The 25,038-nt window shown below is 43.6% G+C and overlaps 1 protein-coding gene across 1 annotated transcript in view; it reads right to left on the bottom strand.

Moving 5' to 3' along the window:
* Nucleotides 1-2,626: 2,626 nt before the first annotated feature.
* The window catches only part of nomo (nodal modulator), a 43,245-nt gene continuing 20,833 nt past the window's right edge, over nt 2,627-25,038 (bottom strand). Inside the window, exons 18-31 of the mRNA XM_084318062.1 lie at nt 24,867-24,962; nt 20,300-20,527; nt 18,157-18,239; nt 17,859-18,018; nt 17,084-17,210; nt 11,574-11,687; nt 10,486-10,613; nt 9,435-9,576; nt 8,926-9,009; nt 8,486-8,596; nt 8,191-8,292; nt 7,834-7,953; nt 6,300-6,392; nt 2,627-3,767 (exon numbers count right to left, since the gene is read on the bottom strand). Of these exons, the coding sequence (XP_084174188.1) occupies nt 3,633-3,767; nt 6,300-6,392; nt 7,834-7,953; nt 8,191-8,292; nt 8,486-8,596; nt 8,926-9,009; nt 9,435-9,576; nt 10,486-10,613; nt 11,574-11,687; nt 17,084-17,210; nt 17,859-18,018; nt 18,157-18,239; nt 20,300-20,527; nt 24,867-24,962 (1,723 nt within the window). The 3' untranslated portion in view covers nt 2,627-3,632. The remainder of the gene's footprint in view (nt 3,768-6,299; nt 6,393-7,833; nt 7,954-8,190; nt 8,293-8,485; nt 8,597-8,925; nt 9,010-9,434; nt 9,577-10,485; nt 10,614-11,573; nt 11,688-17,083; nt 17,211-17,858; nt 18,019-18,156; nt 18,240-20,299; nt 20,528-24,866; nt 24,963-25,038) is intronic.

Below are 25,038 nucleotides of genomic sequence, written 5' to 3'. Positions count from 1 at the left end.
TTCAATGCGGTTTCCGCCCACAACACAGTACCGAAACAGCCCTCGTCAAAATCACCAACGACCTCCTCCGTGCAGCTGACTCTGGACTTTCCACCATCCTTATCCTCCTTGACCTCAGCGCTGCATTTGACACCATCTCACATCCACTACTCCTGGACCGCCTGGCTGGCATTGGGATCACTGGTGTCGCACTCTCCTGGTTCACATCTTACCTCACTGACAGACAACAGTTTGTACAACTCAGGATTCAGGGTATTCGGCTGTTTCACTGGGTGTCCCCCAGGGGTCAGTATTGGGTCCCCTCCTTTTTACCATCAATCTCCTCCTCCCCCTGGGCACAATCCTCAGTCACCAGGGGGTCCATTTTTGGGGCAGCGGTGGCCTAATGGGGTTTGTGACCGGAAGGTCGCCGGTTCAATCCCCGGCAGGAAAAAGCTGCTGCTGAAGTGCCCTTGAGCAAGGCACTTAACCCCCAACTGCTCGCTCAGTGGCCAATGGTGTCAGATTGTGGTTGTACTGGGCAGCTCCCAGGTATGAATGGAACTGTGTGAATGTGAAGCAGGACGTAGCTGAAAAAGAGCATCTGTGCTCAGCGAACCTACCCTGGGTAAATAAAGGTTAAACAAACTTCCCTCACCACCTGCCTTGAGGACATCAGGAGCTGGATGAGCAAACATTTCTTGAAATTAAATGGCAGCAAAACTCCGGCTCCAAATCCACCCTCACCAAATCACAAAACACCCTAGTTTCGAACATCACCATCGACGGTTTCCCTGTACCCTCTCCCTCCCCCCAAGTCAAAAGCCTCGTCATTCTGGACGGCTCCCTCTCATTTGCACCACACATCAAAAACATCACCCGGTCTGCTTTCTTTCACCTCACATCTCCAGACTCTGCCCATCTCTGTCCCAATCTAGCACTGAAAGCCTGGTCCTCATTAGTCACATCACGGATTGACTACTGCAACGCTCTCCTCACTGGCCTTCCCACCAAACTCAACAGACTCCAAATTATCCAGAACTCTGCTGCCAGGATCATCACCCGCACCAACTCATCCGACCACATCAGCCCATCCTTATTCAACTACACTGGCTCCCTGTGCACTACTGGATCGAATACAAAAACTACTGACCTTCAAAGCCCCCATATACATCACTGACCTCATCCAGGAGTACACCCTCCCGCAGCCTCTGCTGGACTTCTATCCACCCCCAGCTCACGCCTCAGCGCCATGGCTGCTCAAGCTATCATCTGCTCAACTCCCAGACTCTGGAACTCCCTACCCCCACATGTCCGACAGTCTGACTCCATATCAACTTTTAAATCCCAACTAAATACCCATCCGTTTAAACTGGCATTATTCACTGTAACCCGTGTGCCACTGTTCTATACCCTGTTGTTTGTTTTCTTAAGATTCTTAACTTTAACTGTCTTGCTTTGTTTGTATGACCTGTAAGGTGACCTTGGATGTCTTGAAAGGTGCACCAAAATAAAATGTATTATTAATTTCCACAAAAACATACATACAACATAAAGCCCCCCCACCCCCCCCATAGATATAAAACTTGAGTGACCACATCCAAAATAAAGGCTTAAAAACTGGCTTCAAGGACAAGGTCATCCAAGATTCTTGCCTTCCAGAGTTCCAGGTCAATAATGGCAATACCCATACATAGCTAACACGACACCACCCCCTAAAGGCAAAAGCACGACACGGCAGCCTGGCATTCCTTTCCAGTCAGATTTTTATTCATCATTTTCAAAAGTTAACAGATTCTGACCAATGATAATTACACCTTGCCTCCCCTCAGCTCCCCCGCCCTCCCTCCCTCCCTCCCACCCCCAACCGATTAACTCTCCCCAACCGTGGCCTAATTGGAATATCTTTCAACTCAGTAAATAGGCAGTGGCCTTTTCATCGTCTCAACAACGGTCGGCCACAACTGAGAAGAGATGAAAGGTAGAAAAATAACAGGGGGACCAGAGTTTTCACAGTGCATCACACACTGCCCGGTGGCGGGACAGTGAACTTATAGCCTTATAGACAATATTCACACGGCCGCCGTTTTGCTCTTGTGTCATCCTCAGGTTGGGCTTCCTTTACACCCACAGGGTGGAATCACAACCCGAGCATGACATTAAGAGCCTTATCATTCAAATATTAACTCGCAAGACAAACATTATGGTAGATTCCGCTGGTAGTCTACCGTTAAACCCTTTGGAATAAGTACTCCATCTCACAAACAGTATCCCTGAAGGTAATGTTGGCTGGAAAATTATTGTGACAATTTTCTAGCCAATTACTTTCCTTTGTTTGAAATACAAATTTGATAGCAAAGCGGGGGGGGCAATCTGACATCACAGTACCAATACTTCCGGATCTAACTGTAGCTTGCCGTATGCTGAACCTGACTGAAATATTATTCAAAAACAAAAAACACACTTGTAAAAGGAATTTTGCTAGCATACAAACTCGTTCCGTCATTCGCATCAAATTGTAAAACAAATGTTAATAAATTAATCAACTATCTAAGTCATGCCCTATAGCTCCCTACCTGAAGTCAGACCCACACCATTTCAAACCCGGATTTCCATATTAACCCCCCCCCCCCCCCCCCACACACACACACACACACACAACCTCCCCCTTTCCTGAGCAGACAGACAAACGGACACAGAACCACCTTACATCAAGTTCATAAAATACCGTCAAGTGAAGGAACGTGATTCTCCCGTTTTAAGTTTAAAGCACCTTTTTGCTCAACATGTGTAGCCTGGAACGGTGTCCGCTGACAGTTTGCACCAATCCTCAGTGTCTCTGATAGATTCTAAAACTACAAACTGAGTGGAATTAGCTACTAGAATTCCATACAAAAAAATTAAAGATTTTTTTTTTAGCAAAATCCCGTACATGACAGTGATATGAAGCTCGTCGACAACTGCGTGTCATGCTCCGCCCTCCTTTCTCGATCCTCCAATGACAACTGAAAGTGAGAGTTGTGATTGGAGGATCAAGCAAAGAGGGCAGGGTTTTAGACGAGAAGACCGGTGACTTCTCCGTTCTTGTCAGTATTATACAATAGGCAAGATAGACATATCCACACTGGCCCAAAGGTCCCAAACAATAAAGGGACAGGGTTCCAAGCATTGAAATTATTTTAAGACCCAATCAGAAGATGATCTTATTATACAGTTAACAAAATGTACAAAAAAATGCTCTATGCTGACAAAAGAAATGAAATAAAAAATACGATATCGCGAGACAACAATGGAGTATTCTAGAAAACGATAAAGTCCTACAAAACAATATGAATCCATCGACCTTTCTTAAGACAAGTTATCAGTCCGTCAAATCGGATTGGCTAGCGCCAAGAAGTGGGTGGGTTTTGCACAAACCACATCCAAGTGGTTCTCTGTGGGTTCTTCAAAGTGGGTTTGGCTCAGTTTCAAAAGCACACCATAGCTAGCTTCATAGTCCACTACAGCCTCGAGCCTGCAGCCGTAGATAGAGACGACAAGATGGGACATCCATCTACGAACACCTAAAGACCTCCGTGCCCTGCGAGGTTGTAATCCGAGTGTGATAGTGTACTATGTAGTGTCGCTAGGGTGTGGTTCTCGTGGCTGTGTGCTCATGTGCGCCTGGCTTTCTGTCTCTTGGCCTGGCGCTTGGCCTCGTCCATCGCAGCATTGTCCCCGCCGGCCTGGTGAGCCATGCTCCTCACGCCCTGGAGACGGTTCACAAACTGGAGCAGCAGGGGGATCACCTGGGGGGGGCAGAGGAAAGGTCAGAGGTCGTGTTCAGACCAGTGTTGTAGTACTAGAGACTCCAGGATCGACAAATTTTCGGGCCTCGTGGCTCGACTTGGACTTGAGCACTGATGACCCGCGGACTTGGACTCGAGCATTGACCCCATTCGGACTCAGAAGGTGCAGACGAGGACTCTGACTTGTTAATTGATAAATAGTTATTTATTGTATATATATTTTTTTATCTATGGGCCCTAATAATTTGGCATAAGATATTGATGGCTAGTGCGTTTGGCTATTGTGTCCACAAGGTCTATAAACTCCCTTTGAAATGGTGACCGCTGTGTAATTTACATTTAATGTAGACCTTTTTTTATTTGTACAGTATGTACGCTCTTTGACTGCCAGAGTGGAGTGGACTCAACCTTGATGACTCACTCGACTCTGGCTCTTCTTTGGAGACTCTGACTCGAACACTGGGGACTCGAGACTCAACCTTGAGATTTAGTGACTCGACTACAACACTGGTTCAGACTGGCAGCCCAATTTCTTTTTTTGTTTTGGCCTATCCAGATTGTATCCAGATACATTTTCAGAAAGCAAAAAAAAAAAAACGCATGAAATGCGATTTTTGCAAATCAGATCCAAACCACATTTTGGAAGAGGTTGAAATGAGATTCCAAATGGGATTCCTGCAGACGCTTCTCATTCTGGGCTCAAATCGGATTTCAAAGTGACTTTTGCGCTAATCGCAATGCGACGGCAACATCAAATCCAGAGTGACGGAGGTGAGATCAGAGTAATATGGACATTGAGGACAATACAGAGAAAGAAATTGTCTGCTGGCACTTTGGCTTCTGTACATGTCTCATGCTTCCGCGTTGGAAAGCCACATCGCATGCGTACGTAGTTACTGAAGCCTACGTCGTTACCACAGTCAGCAACCCATGCAGATAGGTTGGTGATGTTGGTTGGGACATACAAATATGATCTTGTAACTTGCAGATAACAGTGCGGACAGTCTGTCTTGAAAGATCCGATTTGAGAAACTGAAATACTGGCTAAATCCGATTCGCCGGCAGTGATCTAAGGTTTGTCTCATGCTCACGTGAGGAGCAGAAATTCTGTTTAAAGACACTTGTTGTGAGATACTGAACAGATGCTCTTTTTGGACCGACATCAACCCGTGATCTGGACCGACTGTACTCAAGATATGGTAATTTGTCAAACATGAATATGTAAATGAACATATTCAATTACAAGGGGTTGGGATTCAGCATTGGCGTCAGTCGAACCCTTACATAAAAGCAAAGTATGGCTACATTTTAAGCTAGACATAAAAGGAGCACATGAATTAATTTGGTTTGAGTTTATATTGAGTTCTAGAATTGGAATGCATGATGTCACATATTCCAGGAAGTATTAAATACAGATCAATGAAATGTATTGAGATATAGAGGCCTTAGTAATTCATCAACAGTTCCTGGAAAGGTATGCAAAGGCTTTGATTTATTTTTCTCACTTTCATAAATTTCTCTGAGCTGTATTTAACACTTCCTGGAATATGTGATATCATGCATTCCAACTCTAACTCAATAACGTTCAAACCAAATGGTTTGTACAAAATAGTTTATAGTTTTTGGATACAGTCAGGTCTACATTTGTACATCAACACAACTTTCATTTGGCTCTGTACACCACCACAGTGGATTTGAAATTAAACAATCAAGATGTACTTTTAAGTGCAGAATTTCAGCTTTAATTTGAGAGTACTTGCATCCAAATCAAGTGACAACAATTTGTATATGTGCAGTGCCTCTCACTTTTTTTTTTTTTAAAAGGGACCAAATATAATTAGACAGTTGGCTGCTCAACTGTTCTGTGACCAAGTGTATGTTATTCCCTCATTATTTAATTCCCAAGGAGCAGATAAAAGGTCTACAATTCAATTCAAGTGTGGTATTTGCATTTGGAATCTCTCAATATGAGGTCCAAAGAGCTGTCACTATCAGTGAAGCAAGCAATCATTAGGCTGAAAAATCAAAACAAACCCATCAAAGAGATAGCAAAAATATTAGGTGTGGCCAAATCAAGTGTTTGGTACATTCACCAGGAACTAAACCCAGCATCTGGTGATGTATATGGGTTCCAGACTGTCATTGACTGCAAAGCATTTGCAACCAAGTACAATTTGATGATTGTTTGTCCAAAAGTACTTAGGGGAGGGGGGGGGGGGGCATGTAGAATCTGTTGTAATTCCTACACTGTTCACCTGATTTGGATGCAAATACACTCAAATCTAAAGCTGAAAGTCTGCACGCATCTTGATTGTTTCATTGCAAGTCCATTGTGGTGGTGTACAGAGCCATAATTCTGAAAATTGTGTTGATTGTGAAATTGTCCAGATGTCCAAATATTTATGCACCAGAGAGTGCATGTGTGAGATTATGCTCACAATAAATCAGATTAGTTTTTTTTGGTGGAGTGTTCCTTTATGACGTTTTCCAAGACACAAAACAATTGAGAAAATTGCTGATCCAAGGTAGTACCTTCTCATGGTTGTAGGCAGCCAGCAGGAGCAACAAGGTGAGGGGCAGGGCTATGTATGAGCCCTGGGCAATATCCTGGTCAGGCACTTTACGCTGAGGGGAGAAAACACACATTGTATTTCTATACACATCCCCCATTTTGTCACCATCCTTTCTCATACACACATTGTAAAATGTAGCTTGTTTGTGAGACTTACGTTGGGGTTGAAGGTCAGCGTGATGTATTTGTGGGACTTACGTTGGGGTTAAAGTACGGCTGGGCGATAAAACGATAACGATAACTATCGCGATAGATTATTTCCTCGAAATAAACATGAAACGTGGTCGCAAAGTTTCGATATATCGATTTTCCAAGCTTGGATATGAGCACACGCACTAACAACCAATCAGTGAAGGAGATGGCCGACAGCGGAAGGAGAGTCCGCGCTGCAGGTAGGACTCAAGTAGTAAACAAGGCTGGCTAGGATAATTAGCTTGCACGGCGCTATTTTATAGTTTACGTGCCGAGTGGGTGTGTGGCGTGAATTCTGAGGGCACGGTTATAGTAGTGTGGGGTATACGGTGGACGTCGTTGCAATGTATTGGGGCGGAACAGCGTATTTTAGGGTCATATTTAGTACTTTGTAAACAAGGCTGGCTAGGATAATTAGCTTGCACGGCGCTATTTTATAGTTTACGTGCCGAGTGGGTGTGTGGCGTGAATTCTGAGGGCACGGTTATAGTAGTGTGGGGTATACGGTGGACGTCGTTGCAATGTATTGGGGCGGAACAGAGTATTTTAGGGTAATATTTAGTACATTGTCATGGGATACACGGCTTGCTCTGGCTAACTGCTAACGTGCGCGGACTGATGACGACATCAACTCGAGACATTCGCAGCAGCAAAACAAGTCTATTAATAGCCCGTCCATCGGCGCCGGGCATAAGAAGTTAATTAAACTTGACGGACATTATATCGACGATAATTATCGATATTGAGTTACATGAAAATAATTTTATAATTTTATCGCGATAAAGTTTTTGGCCATATCGCCCAGCCCTAGGTTAAAGGTCAGCGTGATGAGTTTGTGGGACTTAGGTTGGTGTTGAAGGTCAGCGTGATGCGTTTGTGGGACTTACATTGGGATTGAAGGTCAGCGTGATGCGTTTGTGGGACTTACGTTGGGGTTGAAGGTCAGCGTGATGCGTTTGTGGGACTTAGGTTGGGGTTAAACTAAAGGTCAGCGTGATGCGTTTGTGGGACTTAGGTTGGGGTTAAAGGTCAGCGTGATGCGTTTGTGGGACTTACGTTGGGGTTGAAGGTCAGCGTGATGAGTTTGTGGGACTTACGTTGGGGTTGAAGGTCAGCGTGATGCGTTTGTGTGACTTACGTTGGGGTTAAAGGTCAGCGTGATGAGTTTGTGGGACTTACGTTGGGGTTAAAGGTCAGCGTGATGAGTTTGTGGGACTTACGTTGGGGTTGAAGGTCAGCGTGATGCGTTTGTGGGACTTACGTTGGGGTTGAAGGTCAGCGTGATGCGTTTGTGGGACTTACGTTGGGGTTAAAGGTCAGCGTGATGTGCTTGTGGTATCCGCTGGAGGTGAAGGACACCTGAGGCAGAGTGAAGTCATACTGGGAGCGGGACAACGTGGAGTACAGCATCAGGACATAGGTCTGAGGAGAGGGAAGAGGACAGCAGAGGGGGTGTGTTTGAAAGGTAGGTTCATGGTAGAGAAGTCAAGACAAATGTACTTTCACAAGAGAACATAAGGGAGGCCTAAATTGTAACAGTGTAGCCTAGATATGTATCTATTATTTAGATGGATCACATGAGATCTTTGTGGACACATTTTAAGTACTATAGGTCCACAGCTCCATGATATTGGATCAGGCGATAGGGTGGTGCGGTACCTCTCCATCTCTGTCCAGTGGAGGGAAGTGGAAGAAGAGGGACTGTCCCAGAGAGGCACTGTTGATGGGGTTGTCCGGATTATCACTCTTGTACAGCTTGACCTGCCAGGGGGAACACAGAGAACATACTTACAAACTACTCCGCAAAGTTTGTATGTGAACGATTTGGGGTGATTTGATGAATATAATAATAAAACTGGTTTAAGTGGAGTAAAAAAGGTAAAGAGTGAGCCATAGACACGGGTGACTGATGATGGACACTGACCGCAGTAATAGAGAGAAGCGGCTCACTTACCGACAGCGTGGGCAGGTGCTCCGGTGATGTGATGACGTTCCCACTCAGGTCAAACTGATTGATCTGTCTGAAGGCGATGATGTTGACCCCCTCGATGTCAGTGCTGCCAACCTGAACATTGTTAAAAGTCACACAGAGAGAGAACACCGCCATCAGCATACAGGGTGAGCCTCGAGCTTCCGAGTCAATCTGCCACATAGCTTGTGGGAAACCAAGTCACAGGGCGTCATAATAAACATACTGTACTAGTAGATTTAGGTGGCATTAAATCATGTTCAGCCTTGTGAATGTTATTAACAACACATTTTACACAATAATACGTTGTACGTGGACGGTCGTTGCTATTGTTACGCATATAATACAAATGTCAAGGCTAATGACAAGTCAGGATAAGTAATTGACCTATGCCAAGTTCCACCCTCTTTGTGTTGCCTGCTCACCTCTATGGCCCTCTGCTGGGGCAGGGCTCTCTCGATGTGGTCGTTGCCCTCGGGGCGCAGCTGGATCAGGTACTTGCAACTCGGCTGTAAGAGAAAAGATCATTAAACACCACATACAACAGCAAAAGGAAGGCTAAGATGACAAAAACGTATTTTTCAAAGATCCCGCACATTGCTCTGTGTAACTCATACTGTTATAGTATTAGTCATACAATTGTATGTACCCCACAGTGCCTGTAATCCTACTTTTTTTTTATATCCTACTTAAAAAAAGAAGAAGAAAGAAACTAAAAAGAAAGAAGCTTTTCCGTTCAGGTGTACTGGTCGCCAAGTCAGCAGAATACAGCCTGGTTCAACCCCCTACACCTACACTGTAATTGCAAATAGACCTATCTCAAACTTTCTTGATCCTCCCATCACAACTGTTGCTTTCCTCTGACAAAACCCTGTTGCGCTGCTTCGTCGGAGCACCACAGTGGGGTTTCAAACTTCTCCTATGGTGGCCTCACCAGCAGACCCCTGAGTCGGAAGCGGCCCTCCTCGTCGGTGACTGTGTCCTCGCTGTAGAGGCTACACTCCCCCTGGCCCACCGCCTCCACCGCCACGTCCCTCTCCGGGTCCCCGCTCAGGGACTGCACTGTTCCGTAGCAGCTGGAGACAGGAGACAATATTATCACCATACTCCAGTCACAATACTACAATATCACCATATATTGCAATATATTACCTTTTTATTAGCAAATGTGTCCCCAATGGAAGACTTTGTCAACTGTTTTATCCGATGAGATAACATTTTCAGTCCGTTCACCTCAATCCAATCATATTTATTGCAGCAAAATGGGATCGTCAAGTTAATTTTAATATGGATACTTGGCAATAATATATATATTAGGGGTGTAACGGTACACAGAAGCCACGGTTCGGTACGTGGAGAGGAGCTCAGATGATCTGGTGGTATGTAGTGCTTTTTTTTCAGCTGTGAGAGTCTGCGGTCCGGGAGAAAGTTGACGTGTGTGTGTCTTTCCATTGGTTAGCATCATTGGGCGAACAAGAACACGAAAGAAAACTGCAAAATTGTAATGACCCTGCTGTGTTAAACATTTAATTAATTCATCATGGTTTTGTTTTAGGGACAAATAGGCTGTAGTAAACAGGAGAGGAAGAGGGGAGAGTGTCAGTGCGCGTTGTTCATTCTGTCCGCTTGTCATCGTGCCTAAGCTTCAACGTTTTATTCATCATCTACATTTGGCAACACAAGCTTAAACGTTAAAGATCAATGTAAGCCAGTGTAAAGTAAAGTAAAGATATTGAGCATAGATTTGTAAAAGTAAAATGTGCAACCCTACTTTCACCTGATGACGTATTCTTCGTATGGCTGCGCGTACCGCACCGTGACGGCCGTACCGTAAATTTGCGGGACGAATACACATACCGTTACACCCCTAATAATATATATATATACAAATAATATCGGCACGCAAACTATCACAATACTATAATGTGTGGATTCCCCCCACCCCTAGTGTTCAGTTGTTACTGTCACTCTGGATGCTCCACTACCTGTAGGCGGTCTTGATGCCAGTAATGTCGATGCTGAGGCTTTGTCCCTCGTCCACTGTGATCATCTGAGAGGCCGGCTCAAAGCGGAACTCCTTCATCATGGGTTTGAAGTAGAACTGACCAGGACTCTGCGGAGAAAAGAGATGGGAGGGGAAACGAGAGATTACACATCAAACTTAACACAGGGAAAAGCCCTATTTGAACCGTATTCGTTTTACAGGGAGGAGGTCCTGTAAGGTTGTTTTTAAAACGTGCTTTGTGTGCGGAATTCCAGCAGACCATTTTATACTGGATAAAGGTTGTCTGTAATTTCCTCTCACATTAGTGCTCTTTATCCCAGACATAAAACATCCCGATTCACATTCTGCCAGCTGCCAAAAGGTGCCATGCTATTACATCACAGAGATGTCAACTGGAACTAGACCGTCATTATCAGATGACCTCCGAGTGGGAGGAAAAAAAGCTAGGTAATTTGCTCCAGTTACAGACATGGCGGCTACGTACCGGGGCTGACGGTACAGATATCACTGGTAATAATTACAGACACAGGACCTCCCCGCCGTGATACTGATCCAGTATGAATAGGCGTTCACACAAATTCAACAGAGCTCAATACACAATATAATTTCTACACACATGCTCCTCAATCAAAACAGGAGAATCCTGAGCAGCGGCAAAGAACCTCAGTACTACTACTACTAGGTCCTCCATCGGTGCTTCCACTCATCCCGATCCTCCATGCATCTGGCTAGCTCGCCGGTACTTCCTGCTCCCGCATCTTTCTTGAGTACATCCACGTATGTTAGTGTGGGACGTCCTCGTGATCGATGCCCGTGTGTTGGCTCCCACAGCACAAGTTTGCTGGTTGGCAGCTCATGGTGTCTCTAGCAGTAACCTGCCAGCCTCATTCTCCTGACTGCTACTTTCTCGCTCACCCTTAGCCCCCCCATACAAGTTTGCATTGGTGACATGCTTATCCTTGTTGATGCCGAGTACTACACGCAGCATTGTGGTGTAGCACCCATCTAGGGACTTCTGCAGGGACCGTGTTTTCGTTGAGCGAGGGAGCGCAGAGGTTGGTTTCTCACCAGGTTGTTGAAGGTGAGGATGCCCGTGTCCTGGGTCAGGAGGTTGGAGCGGAACTGGCCTCCACTCAGGGACAGGAGGACGCCCGACAAAGGATGGCCTTCTTCTGACTTGATCTACAGGGGGGGGGGGGGGGGGGGGGGGGGGGTTGGGGAAGAATTAGGGGGGGGGGGGGGGGGATCAGAGATAGTGTTGTGCTGAACTATGAGAAAGACAGTCATGTTAGACTTGTTTCTACCACCGTTATCTGATCAACTTGTGTTTACACTCCTTTTATATCTTTTATCCATCTCTCTTTTTATGTTCTTATTTGCCTTTGTACTGTACATTCTCTTCCAACCATGTGGCGCGTAGTAATCCGACCACCTGGCATAATGCGTTTAAACTTTTTATTGTTCTCTCAAAAATATTTGCGTTGATAAAGATTACCTACAATGTCAAACTTGTAATAGAAGATTTTTTTTGGTCGATTAGCCGTTTTTGTATGCGATTATTTTTGTGGTGAAAGAGTTATTGGTCATTAAATATATGGATGGGTCACACCACTGGGAAATGACAAACACCTCTTGATCACAGCTATATTCACAAGATGCTTTGACACTAGATAATAATAATAATAATAATAATAATAATAATAATAATAATAATAATAATAATAATAATAATAATAATAATAATAATAATAATAGGTTTAAAAGAGGTTGTTCTATATTATTGCATGGGTTGACTTTGATTAAGAATTCCTTTAGAAGCAAACCAACTATGACTCGAGATCAAAAAGACGAGGAACAGTAACACAGCAAGTAGTGAACCATGCGCTTTGTGTGTTTTTCAGGTTCACTTTCAACAAGACCATTTGTGTTGTGTAACAAACAAATCTGCTGGTGAGAAGGAGCTGCATTATTAAAAAAGACCATTGTTTCCATCAAAAGGAATCCCATTATGTAATCATGCGATGATGTGAAAGCTCCTGAAGAGCAGTGTGCACCATTAAAACACTGCCAGCAGACCACCTGTGGCTTAAGAGCTGCACAACAGGGGCGCAGGAGCAGGGAGCCCAGCCCCCACCTCAGGTGCTAAAAGACATGGAAAGAATCCATTATTTCAGGTATGTTGAAACAGTGTTGTAGTCGAGTCACTAAATCTCGAGTCCGAGTAGAGTCTCAAGACCCCAGTGTTCGAGTCACCAAAGAAGAGCCAGAATCGAGTCCCCATTACCCTAGTCCAAGTCATCAAGGTTGAGTCCACTCTACTCTGGCAGTCAAAAGAGCTGACGTACAAATAAAAAAAGGTCTACATTAAAAAATAAATGACAGTCACCATTTCAAAAGGGAGTTTAGTCACTTTGTGACACAATAGCACTAGCCATCAATATTTTATGCCAAATGATTAGGGCCTATTACAAAAAATCTGAATGCAGTCAATGCTCGAGTCCAAGTCCAAGTCATCAGTGCTCAAGTCCAAGTTGAGTCACAAGTCCTGAAAATCAGTCCAGGACTCGGACTCGAGTACTACAACACTGTGTTGTAATATGATGGGGATGAGTGGAGAGGGGGTACATCTGTGCGATAGGACATTTAAAAATGGGCTGATATATATATTTAAAAATGTTTTATTAGGATTAAGAATGGGAATGCGTAACCTGGGTGATGTTGTACCAACAGAAGTAGACAATAGAACAAATCTATTAATCTAAATTGAACATCCATGATTGCCAGAATCAAGCTCTACATTTCCAAGGCTCATTCCTAGTACAATAATACAATTTGTCCCATAATTCACATATTTCTAAATATATTTAACATACATTAGCCAGGGACAAAATGTAGTAAATTATAGTCATCTGAGTTATACAGTATCTTTTTGGTTTACACAATAAAAGATGTTTTACTAGTCAGTTAGTCGTTTACATAACTTCAGATTAATGGTCAGTAAAATATGTTGAAATTCCCATCCCTAAATAGAATGTGTACTAGTAAGATGGTACAGGCATGGTGTACAATAGATTGACCTTTATTTATTCTCGAAATGGACATTGAGAATAATTGACCCTTAATTAAAAAAATGTACCCTCATTTAGACGAGGTCTTCTCCATTGACCATAGTCACACAGTGGCCATTTTACATGTATGTCATGCTTGGGTGGGAACAGGGTGGAAAAGAACCCCACCCTGAGCATGACATAAGAGCAAAATGGCCACCGTGAAGTGTGTCTTCTTGTTGCGTCCCTCCATTGTATGCCTGCCCTGGAGGAGTGAGGCTGGCAGGAACATGGAAAAAGTCATGAAGTTCACCACATGTTTTTTCTCTGTTCCATCTTTCTTTATTCGGTATAACCAGGAAATCCTCACATACATCCTCACAGCAATGAAAAGGTCATCACGCAGGGCATCTACACAAATTAATGATCCACTTCAAATGTAATGCCTTTGGCCCTTTATGCCTATGTTTGTCAATTTCGCTTTCATCTGCCTCCGCTGTAGAAACACAATTTCAATCAGGCTACATAACAGGCGACGTAGGCCTACACAACAGGTGACATAGGCTACACAACAGGTGACATAGGCTACACAACAGGTGACATAGGCTACACAACAGGTGACATAGGCTACACAACAGGTGACATAGGCTACACAACAGGTGACATAGGCTACACAACAGGTGACATAGGCTACACAACAGGTGACATAGGCTACACAACAGGTGACATAGGCTACACAACAGGTGACATAGGCTACACAACAGGTGACATAGGCTACACAACAGGTGACATAGGCCTACACAACAGGTGACGTAGGCCTACACAACAGGTGATGTAGGCTACACAACAGGTGACATAGGCTACACAACAGGTGACATAGGATACACAACAGGTGACATAGGCTACACAACAGGTGATGTAGGCTACACAACAGGTGACATAGGCCTACACAACAGGTGACATAGGCCTACACAACAGGTGACATAGGCTACACAACAGGTGATGTAGGCTTCATGGTTTACATTGTTAAACCTCCACAAGCAAACTTTTGACTCCAACAGAAAATAGGGGCGATAGTGAATTGGAAATAATTTCCAAAAGATGCTGAGCTAATTTGAAAAGATGATGACAACATAGTCCTTACCAAGTGATTAGGGCTGGGTGATTAATCGATTAATTTGAATGAATGATTTAGGATTTCTCTTTTTTTTTAATTAAAATCGATTAAAGAAATATATACCTATATATTTTTTTCTTTTAACCCTTTAATCGACGTTGACGCTGAAACACGTCATTCCCCGCCATGCTTATTCTGCCGATGACGCTGTACAGCGTCTTTGATATCAATATTTCAAAAATCTGTGATCGAAATCATATTTCTCCCCCGGAGACATTATATGTACTGGTGAGCCCGTCAACTCTCTAACGGTTCAAGAGCGCCATCTGGTGGCCGATCGGCAGATCGCCCAGGGAAGTGGAAGTTGGTGCTCATTTCAATTTGGTCCGATCACTCGCTATAGGTCCCGGGACTCGAGCTCGACACAATGGATATCGATCCGTTGCCAATAACTCGATAAACAACATGATTTGGACGTATATACTATTATACAACCTGGAAATGGATCGGGTATTTTTATATCCCATAATAGAAAAAATTCTGTTCCACGCTCATCTCCCAACGGCGAGAGGAAGCTACGGTGAGTTTCAGCGTTATTTTGTAATGTCTTCTATACTAACTGCTCCAATGATCATATCACCCACACTAGATGAATGATATAACGTTGCCCACGGAATTATAAACGACCCCCCGCCCATCCGGTCAACATCAGATCACTTAGTAACTTCTAGAACCACGTCCAGTTGAAATTTTTTATCTCGTGCCGATTGCTATCAAACTGTATACAATCATCAATATAATGCATTTAGGGCTATAAATAACGTTCTGGAGAAAGCTGCAGAAAACGATAAAAACATACTTATACTTTAAACCGTATTTTAGTATGAATATGTGAATGAAAAAGTATAACGTTGATACACCCTGAACAATAGATATAGGACTTTGAATGGGCCATGGTAATGTCAATTTAGCAATACAATTTAAAAAGTTATAGCCCTGCAAAGAAGGGGAACTTCTCCATGTTAAATAGGGCTGGCGAGGGATGGTAAATTATGAATTTAACCCCGGCGATCAAAGGGTTAAGAGTAACCTTTTATTTTACAAAAAGTGATGTTTGGTGAAAGTTAGATTTGCACTTTATTAATCCCAATAGGGAAATTCATTCTTGTTCTATGATCAAGAGGCACCTTTTATTTGTTTTAAGTGAAGTTTGGTGAAAAAGCAAGTTATTGCACTATTAATCCCAATAGGGACATTCATCTTTGTTTGATCAAGAGTAACCTTATATATATATTTTTTTTTTAAGTGAAGATTGGTGAAAGTTAGGTTTGCACTTCAATCCAAATAGGCAAATTCATCTTGGTTTGATAATTTTTTTGTGTCAAATCAAAACAAAGCTGAATGATTTCCTTGGCGTTTCTAGGTTAGAAAAAAAATCGATTAAAATCGTAAATCGGATGTGGTGTGAAGAAATCTGAGATTAAATTTTTAGGCCATATTGCCCAGCCCTACAAGTGATGCACAATTGTAATTTCATAATGCACACAGAGGAGCGCGGACCTTACATTTTTAGAAGCTATGACATCTAGCTATTCAGCCCTGCATTCGACAGCTCTGTGACAACTCCTCTCGCAAGTTGCACTGTTTCTATGTGCAGTGAAAACTCTGCGAGCAACTGGTCCAATGCATCGAACATGCTTTGGAACCTCAAAAACCTAAACTAATGTTAGCTGATGACATAAACTAAGCAGGTACCAAACCATTTAAAATGGAAACGTTCCCAACAGATAAATACTCTGGGCAAGTTAAGTAACATTTTCGCTGAGAAATACTCTGGACGAGATAAGTTGTTTTCCCAACAGTGACGAATGTGGATAGTTGATAAATATTTAACTTCATTAGCTGAAATATTCTAAAATCATTACGTCAGCTATAAGCCATTCTCGATTGTGTGTGTAATATGCATATTACGGTCCCTTGGGTCTTTGGAAAGACCAGATGAGGTGAGTGGAGTTTGATAGTATTTACTGAGGATGGTCAGATAATGTTGATATTTAAACATACAAAATTAAATAGAGGTAGGGATGTGTTTTAGTTTGTGTGGTAAATAACAGAGTTCTAAATAAAAATTGAAATTGAAAAGTTTGTTTACAACTGAAATAAAAATGTTGTTATTACAGACAGTAAAATACCAAAAATAAGATAGTTATCGATTCCCAGGTACCGGTATAGATTTAAATTTGAACACTACCCAACTCTAGAGGTTCTACTTCACTCAAAACTATTTAATTTCAAAGCCTCAGTTCAGCAGCTAGATGTGTGTGTGTGTGTGTGTGTGTGTGTGTGTGTGTGTGTGTGTGTGTGTGTGTGCGTGTGTGTGTGTATGGGAGGGGGGAGGGGGGGGGGTGATCTACCTTGAAAGTGACACCAGCCAGAGCAAAGGCCTTGAAGTCTCCCTGGGATCCCTCCACGGGGCTGAGGACGAAACCCTCCTTGCTCGCACTGACGTCATACTGCCGACCGCTGTGCAGAGGACCCACCCTGGAGGGCAGACAGAGGCACATCAGGGGTTACTCCAAGCTGCACAACATGCTTAAGAGTATATTCACAGTGCGTGTCACATGCAGAGAATGACGTATTACAAACCAAAGCCAATAAAGCACTGAAAAGACAGCGATGTGGTGATCTGTATTATCAAACATAACAGCAGTATTCCATGTTTGAAGAAGCGAAGGTGAATTGACAACCAGAGAGAATGAGAAGGAGAGTATAGCAGGAGCAGTGCTGTTCTTTACAACAAAGACAGCGGATAGGGAGGCTGAACTGTCGAGGGAATGGATCCAGCAGGTATTACACAAGCACATCAATACACATTAAGAGGAGTCTGTACAACAACCTATGTAACACGTTTAGCTACCAAACAAGTTTGTCATATCAAACAAAAAGCAGTGCATATCAGAAGAAGCTACGATGGCTAGGGAACAGTAGACCGTAGTATACAGGGAATGCTCAACATCAAAAGGCAACTAGACAACAACACAAGAATGCTTAGGGCATAGTACATATACAGGGAGTAGGAACAGTGGTTTTTACAGCTGTATATCCCTGGGTGCAAACAACATTATAGTAGTTTCAGGCTTAAATAATCTCTGTACAAAAGAGAAACTCCAGAGACAATTTCGACGCTACCTGTATGTGCCCATCTCGTTGGTCGCCACGGTGATGAGCGGTGTTGCCACTCCTCTCTCGGTGATGGAGATGCCCACGCCCTGGAGCTCCGGGGACACCTTGCCCTCCAGGAAGAGCCCCGCCCGCCCCGCGATGTCCACCAGGCGTCCTGGACAGGACTCTGGCAGGGGGAGAGAACAGACAAACATGCCTCAAAAAAAATATATATATATATATATATAATACACAGCCTTTTCTACTAACCTATCTTATGAACAGCAGAAGCACACACACACACACACACAGACAGAGCCTTTACCTCCAGTGATAGTGGCCTCTACCTCAGGAGGGTAGAACAGCAGTTCCGTGGAGGAAGGCGTTACGGTGATCTTCTCTCCAGCCCTGAACAGTCACAAACAAAATCAGGATTATTAAAGAGTTAGTTCCAACCAGGTCATTTGATTGGACAAGAGGCAATTCAATGAGTGCTGGTATTCAGTATAACATCACTGGGACTTTTACCTATATTATGTATCACTCCTCACACAGGTTCTATTAATAGCTGTTAATTAGGCTACATTAACGGTCACTATCAATATCAGGTGTGTCAACAGACTCGTATTGCACTGGTTGCACAATAAATGGAAACAGATTAATGAACATACAAATACAAAGTGGCCGGCCAGTGGTAACGTGTGTAGACCTATACAAAGTTTCAAGCTGTGCAGGAAAATGTTTCAGGTTGCCTGGCAACAGTCCAATTTCAAGAGGGCAGTTGTGTGTTGGCGGAGCTAAATAAAGGATTAAATAAACAAACAAATCATAATATGTTGAAGCATTAAATCACGCGCAGGAGTGTGTTATACTCATTAGATCACGCCTAGGGGTGGTTGTTAGCCCCGACGCGCAGCGGAGGCGTGATCGAATGAGTATAACACACGACTTCAAGTGATTTAATGCTTTTATACAATGGCCCAATTCACCCAACCTTATTGCTATACAATAAACACACAGTAATTGAAGCATAATGGAGATTTATTCACAAAACCATCCACAGAGAAAGTAGATTCAATAGTAGATCCAATGGTCTGAGTCCGCAATTTTTCTTTTGTTTCACAATGGGTCATGACAAACCAATTACATAATCCAACATATGTGTAACGAACTAACATATTCCAGTTGACTATCTTTTTTGGAGGATTCGTTCAAAAGATATTCATACTTCCATTTGTCTATCTATGGCAGACTCATTCAAAAAAATTATAATAATAATGTAATTCGGTTGTGGGAGGGATCTGGGGTCACGTGGAGTGTGTTATACGATATAACAACGTCCAACTTGACTCTTTCAGCCAAGATTGATTTTCAGAATCAAGATATTTGCATGCCATTGTATAATGTTGCTTATTACTGTTAACTGATAAATGGTGATTGTAGAACTGTTCTACTGATTGTAGAACATCACACTTGAGGTCGTGCTGTTATACGGAATATCAGCAAAGCTGTGTTTATCTTCGGTACTCGTACCTAAGACCGAATCACAGCAGTGCTGATATTTAGCACAACAGCACAACCTCAAGTGTGATGTTGCTGAAATAATCACAAGACACACATTATGCCCAGAAAAGGAATAGTTCAAACTTGCTTTCTACTTTCCACAAAAAAAAAACACCACACAACATTATTACTAGAGATGCACCGAATGGGAAATTCTTGGCCGAAACCGATACCGAAAATAGGAAACAGTTGGCCGAAAACCGAATGCCGAAAGGCCGAAAATGATTCATAGAATAGAATTTTTTTTTACCAATGTTGTTCAGCTACCTGATTATGGAAAAATATATGATTATGGCTAAACTTAACTTAAATAATAAATAATCACTATTATGAGTCCATAAAACATTTATTCAGCACTTCTGAATGCATACAGTACATTAATTCCAAGTAAAGTGGCGGACATCTGTGCTCTACTGAGCACACCTTTCTAGTCCGCAGATGAATGTGCTCTCTTGACTTTGGCACAGTAGACGCGCGACGTGTATTCTCGAGAATGATAATAATAATAATGCTCTTCAGATTATATTATCAACGACAGACAGCGTCAATGTGAGAAACACAATCCCCCCCCTCTTAAGTTAACCGCGACGGGCATATAGTAAATAAGGGTATAAAGCATGTTAAAGACGCATTTATTGGACGCGTTGCGCGCTGAGTTTACATAGAAACAGCGCGACACATAGAAACAGTGCGCATGTAATGACTGAAGCCACGTTTGGATGACATCATCACAACAACACGCATTAGGTTACAGGTTGTTTCTGTTTCTGTGATATATTTTCGGTGAAAAAACTCTTTCGGCCGAAAGCCGAAAGGCCATTTTTGGTCATTTTCGGCCGAAAACTTTCGGTGGCCGAAATTTCGGTGCATCCCTAATTATTACGGTATTGAACATTACACGATACCTGGCCCAGTAGGAGAACTCGTAGTGGAAGGGTGCCGTCAGGTCGTCGGCCTTCTCCAGGATGGGGGGGCCGTCTTCTCTGACGGCACCACCCTCCTCCTCCTCGGCCGCACGGCGCTCCCTCTCCTGCCTCCTCAGCTGGATCTCCTGGAGCTGCTGCTCCTGCCTCTGCTCCTCCTGGCTCCGCAGGGGGCCCAGCACCAGGGCCGGCTCGCTCTCGATGGACGACCTGGGGAGACGAGAAATATCCACTGGCTAGTATCAGTCTGAGAGGCTTCCTGACTCTAGTATCAGTCCTCTAGTATCAGTCTGAGAGGCTTCCTGACTCTAGTATCAGTCTGAGAGGACTTCCTATAATGCAGGACCTGTTGCAGAGGTCTTTATTCGGCATGCAACGACACTCAATGTTTTTAGTGGTACACACAGCGGTTAGTTTAGCACACACACCGGAACACACACGCATGCATTGTCTTTTTAGGATCGCTGATGCGATTTGTCTCTGCGATTAACCGATCCCGTCGTCCTTCCCCCCCAAGGGCAGCCGGGAGCAGACAGGCATCAACGTGAGCCGCGCCAGGGGACCAATCCAAGTGCTCCTGTCCGTCTTCGTCAAGGACGCCACAGCGTTAGCGATCTGTTGTTGTGCATGTTTTTCCATTGGGTTTATCTTATCGGGGGGGGAAACCCTTGCGAGCACGGGGAGAACATGCAAACTCCACACAGAAAGGCCTGGGAGATACCCCACCTGGGTACCTGGCATCATGGAAACCTGGTCCCCAAGCGGGAATCGAACCCTGGACCTTCTTGCTGTGAGGCGACAGTGTTAACCACTACACCACCGTGCCGCTGCAACCTGACTCTAGTATCAGTCTGAGAGGACTTCCTGACTCTCTAGTATCAGTCTGAGAGGCTTCCTGACTCTAGTATCAGTGTGAGAGGACTTCCTGACTCTAGTATCAGTGTGAGAGGACTTCATGACTCTAGTATCAGTCTGAGAGGACTTCCTGACTCTCTAGTATCAGTCTGAGAGGCTTCCTGACTCTAGTATCAGTGTGAGAGGACTTCATGACTCTAGTATCAGTCTGAGAGGCTTCCTGACTCTCTAGTATCAGTCTGAGAGGCTTCCTGACTCTCTAGTATCAGTCTGAGAGGACTTCCCGACTCACTAGTATCAGTCTGAGAGGCATCCTGACTCTCTAGTATCAGTCTGAGAGGACTTCTCGACTCTAGTATCAGTCTGAGAGGACTTCCTGACTCACTAGTATCAGTCTGAGAGGACTTCCTGACTCACTAGTATCGGTCTGAGAGGACTTCCTGACTCTCTAGTATCAGTCTGAGAGGACTTCCCGACTCTAGTATCAGTCTGAGGGGACTTCCTGGCTCTAGTATCAGTCTGAGAGGACTTCCTGACTCTCTATTATCAGTCTGAGAGGACTTCCTGACTCACTAGTATCGGTCTGAGAGGACTTCCTGACTCTCTAGTATCAGTGTGAGAGGACTTCCTGACTCTAGTATCAGTGTGAGAGGACTTCCTGACTCTAGTATCAGTGTGAGAAGACTTCCTGACTCACTAGTATCAGTCTGAGAGGACTTCCTGACTCACTAGTATCAGTCTGAGAGGACTTCCTGACTCACTAGTATCAGTGTGAGAGGACTTCCTGACTCACTAGTATCAGTGTGAGAAGACTTCCTGACTCACTAGTATCAGTCTGAGAGGACTTCCTGACTCACTAGTATCAGTGTGAGAGGACTTCCTGACTCTAGTATCAGTGTGAGAAGACTTCCTGACTCACTAGTATCGGTCTGAGAGGACTTCCTGGATCCTGCCTCTGAATCAATGTGTGCTGCTGGTTTGACAAGTAAGGGGGAGAACAGAGACAACTACTAATATAGAGTGTAATCTGTCAGCCACTGACAGCAGGCACATAACTGTCAGCTGAAACGCAAACAACAATGTAGGCCTACAGGGCAAAACCATGGCAGCTCTCCTAATTGCCAGATAATTGCCAGCATGAGAGTAAGTGTTGACATTATGATTTTTGTGTTGAGCCTGAATGACAATCATCAGTTCCGTCTCATCACTCTCCCTCGACGTGGTTATGTTTGTATGGGCCATGTGGTCACAGTGACATACGTGTTGCTGTCGTCACTAACATGTATCCGCCGGTTATGACTGCCAAATGGTTTGCAGACTGCACCTACCCGGCCCGCCACCACTAGCGGCTAATAAAGGATTAAATAAATATATATATATTCTTATTTTTAAATATATACATTTTATAAATATATATTTTATAATATATATATTAAATAAGATAGATTGTTTTTCATTTAAATGTCTGGAAGAGCTCAAGAATAAAAATGTCAAATGATATTTTCGTTGCCTTTTTTTAGTTGATCTAAATGTTCACGATTGTTAACACTTTAATCGCCGTTGACGCTGAAACACGTCTTTCCCCACCATGCTCATTCTGCCGAAGACGCTGGACAGCGTCTTTGATATCAATATTTCAAAAATCTGTGATCGAAATCATATTTCTCCCCCGGAGACATGAGATGTACTGTTGAGTCCCTCTCAACTCTACAACGGTTCAAGAGCGCCATCTGGTGGCCGATCGGCGGATCGCCCAGGGGAGAAACAGGAAGTGGAAGCTGGTGCTCATTTCAATTGGGTCCGATCACTCGGTAATAGTCCCAGGACTCGAGCTGATCACAACGGATAGTGATCCGTTACCAATAACTCGATAAACAACATGATTTGGACATATAATTATACTATTATACAACCTGGAAATGTATCGGATATTTCGACATCCCATAATAGAAAAAATTCTGTTCCACGCTCATCTCCCAACGGCGAGAGGACGCTACGGTGAGTTTCAGCGTTATTTGTTAACACTATGATCGCCGCGGACGAGTTTTCACGTCATTCCGAGCCATCCTCATTCTGCCGAAGACGCCGTAACTCGTCTTTGATGTCAATATTTCAAAAATCTGTCATCGAAATCATATTTCCTTTCCGGAGCCCTGAGACACACTGCTGATCTCCTCTCAACTCTCTAGCGGTTCAAGAGCGCCATCTGGTGGCCGATCGGCAGATCGCCAACGGGATATTAACCTTTGAACCGGTAGTGCTCATCCATATGTGGTCCGGCCACTCGCTATAGCTCCCGCGACTCCATCTTGAAACACTGGATAATAGATTGCTCGCCCTAACTCAATAAACAACGTTATTTGGACGTATATACTATTATACAACCTGGAAATGGATCGGGCATTTCTACATCCCATAATAGAAACAAATCTGTTCCACGCTCATCTGCCAGCGGCGCGAGGAAGCCACGGTAAGATTCAGCGTTATTTTCTAACGTTTTCTATACTAACTGATCTGATGAACATATGACCCACTCTGGATGAATCATCTAACGCTGCCCATGGAATTATAAACGATCCCCCGCCCATCCGGTCATCATCAGATGATGCGTAGAAACTTCTAGAAGTACGTGCAGTTGAAATTTTTTATCTCGCACAGATTCCTACCAAACTGTATTTGATCATCAATATAATGCATTTGGGGCTATAAATCACGTTCTGAAGAAAGCTGCAGAAAACGATAAAAACATACTTATACTTTAGACCATATTTTAGTATGAATATGTGAATGAAAAAGTTTAACGTTGCTACACCCTGAACAATACATATAGGACATTGAATGGGCCATAATAATGGCAATTTAGCAATAGAATTTAAAAAGTTATAGCCCTGCAAAGAAGGGGAACTTCTCCATAGACAAATAGAGCTGGCGAGGGATGGTAAATTATGAATTTAACCCATGGCGATTAAAGTGTTAATGTCTTCGATACTAACTGCTCTGATGATCATATCACCCACACTAGATGAATGATATAACGTTGCCCACGGAATTATAAACGACCCCCCGCCCATCCGGTCAACATCAGATCATACGTAGTAACTCCTAGAACCATGTCCAGTTGAAATCTTTTATCTCGCACAGATTCCTACAAAACTGTATTTGATCATCAATATAATGCATTTAGGGCTATAAATCAAGTTCTGGAGAAAGCTGCAGAAAACGATAAAAACATACTTATACTTTAGACCGTATTTTAGTATGAATATGTGAATGAAAAAGTATAACGTTGCTACACCCTGAACAATAGATATAGGACATTGAATGGGCCATAGTAATGTCAATTGAGCAATACAATTTAAAAAGTTATAGCCCTGCAAAGAAGGGGAACTTCTCCATGTAAAATCGGGCTGGCGAGGGATGGTAAATTATGAATTTAACCCCGGCGATCAAAGTGTTAATATTGTTCATATTTATTTACCTAATTTATGTGCAATCGTTTCATTTCAGCTCAGTGTAGAGAAATGCACCGATCTATGACGACACTGTTGACACCACGTATCCGTGACGCGCGTGCCCCACGACAACACTAGTAGTTTCAGGGGGCCTACCACCCCCCCTGAAAATAGCACTTTCAGACTGAATAATGACGAGAAAGAGAACAAGGCTATAGCGCGTTCTGGCGAGTCTCTCGTACTTGATGGTGATGGTGACGTCCAGGATCTTGTCGGTGGTGATGAGTCCGGTCATGTGATGTCGGACCGCAGTCAGGGTCAGGATACTCGGGGCCGACCTGATGGAGACAAGAACGCGGCTGTCACTTTGGATTTGTGTAGAATAAGACAGTATTGATCCACACGGGCAGCATC

This window comes from Notolepis coatsorum (genome assembly GCF_963971535.1).
Source record: "Notolepis coatsorum genome assembly, chromosome: 7".
NCBI classification, from domain to species: Eukaryota; Metazoa; Chordata; class Actinopteri; order Aulopiformes; family Paralepididae; genus Notolepis; species Notolepis coatsorum.
The sequence above is the reverse complement of the archived record's forward strand: the minus strand, read 5'-3'. Positions and strand labels throughout refer to the sequence as shown.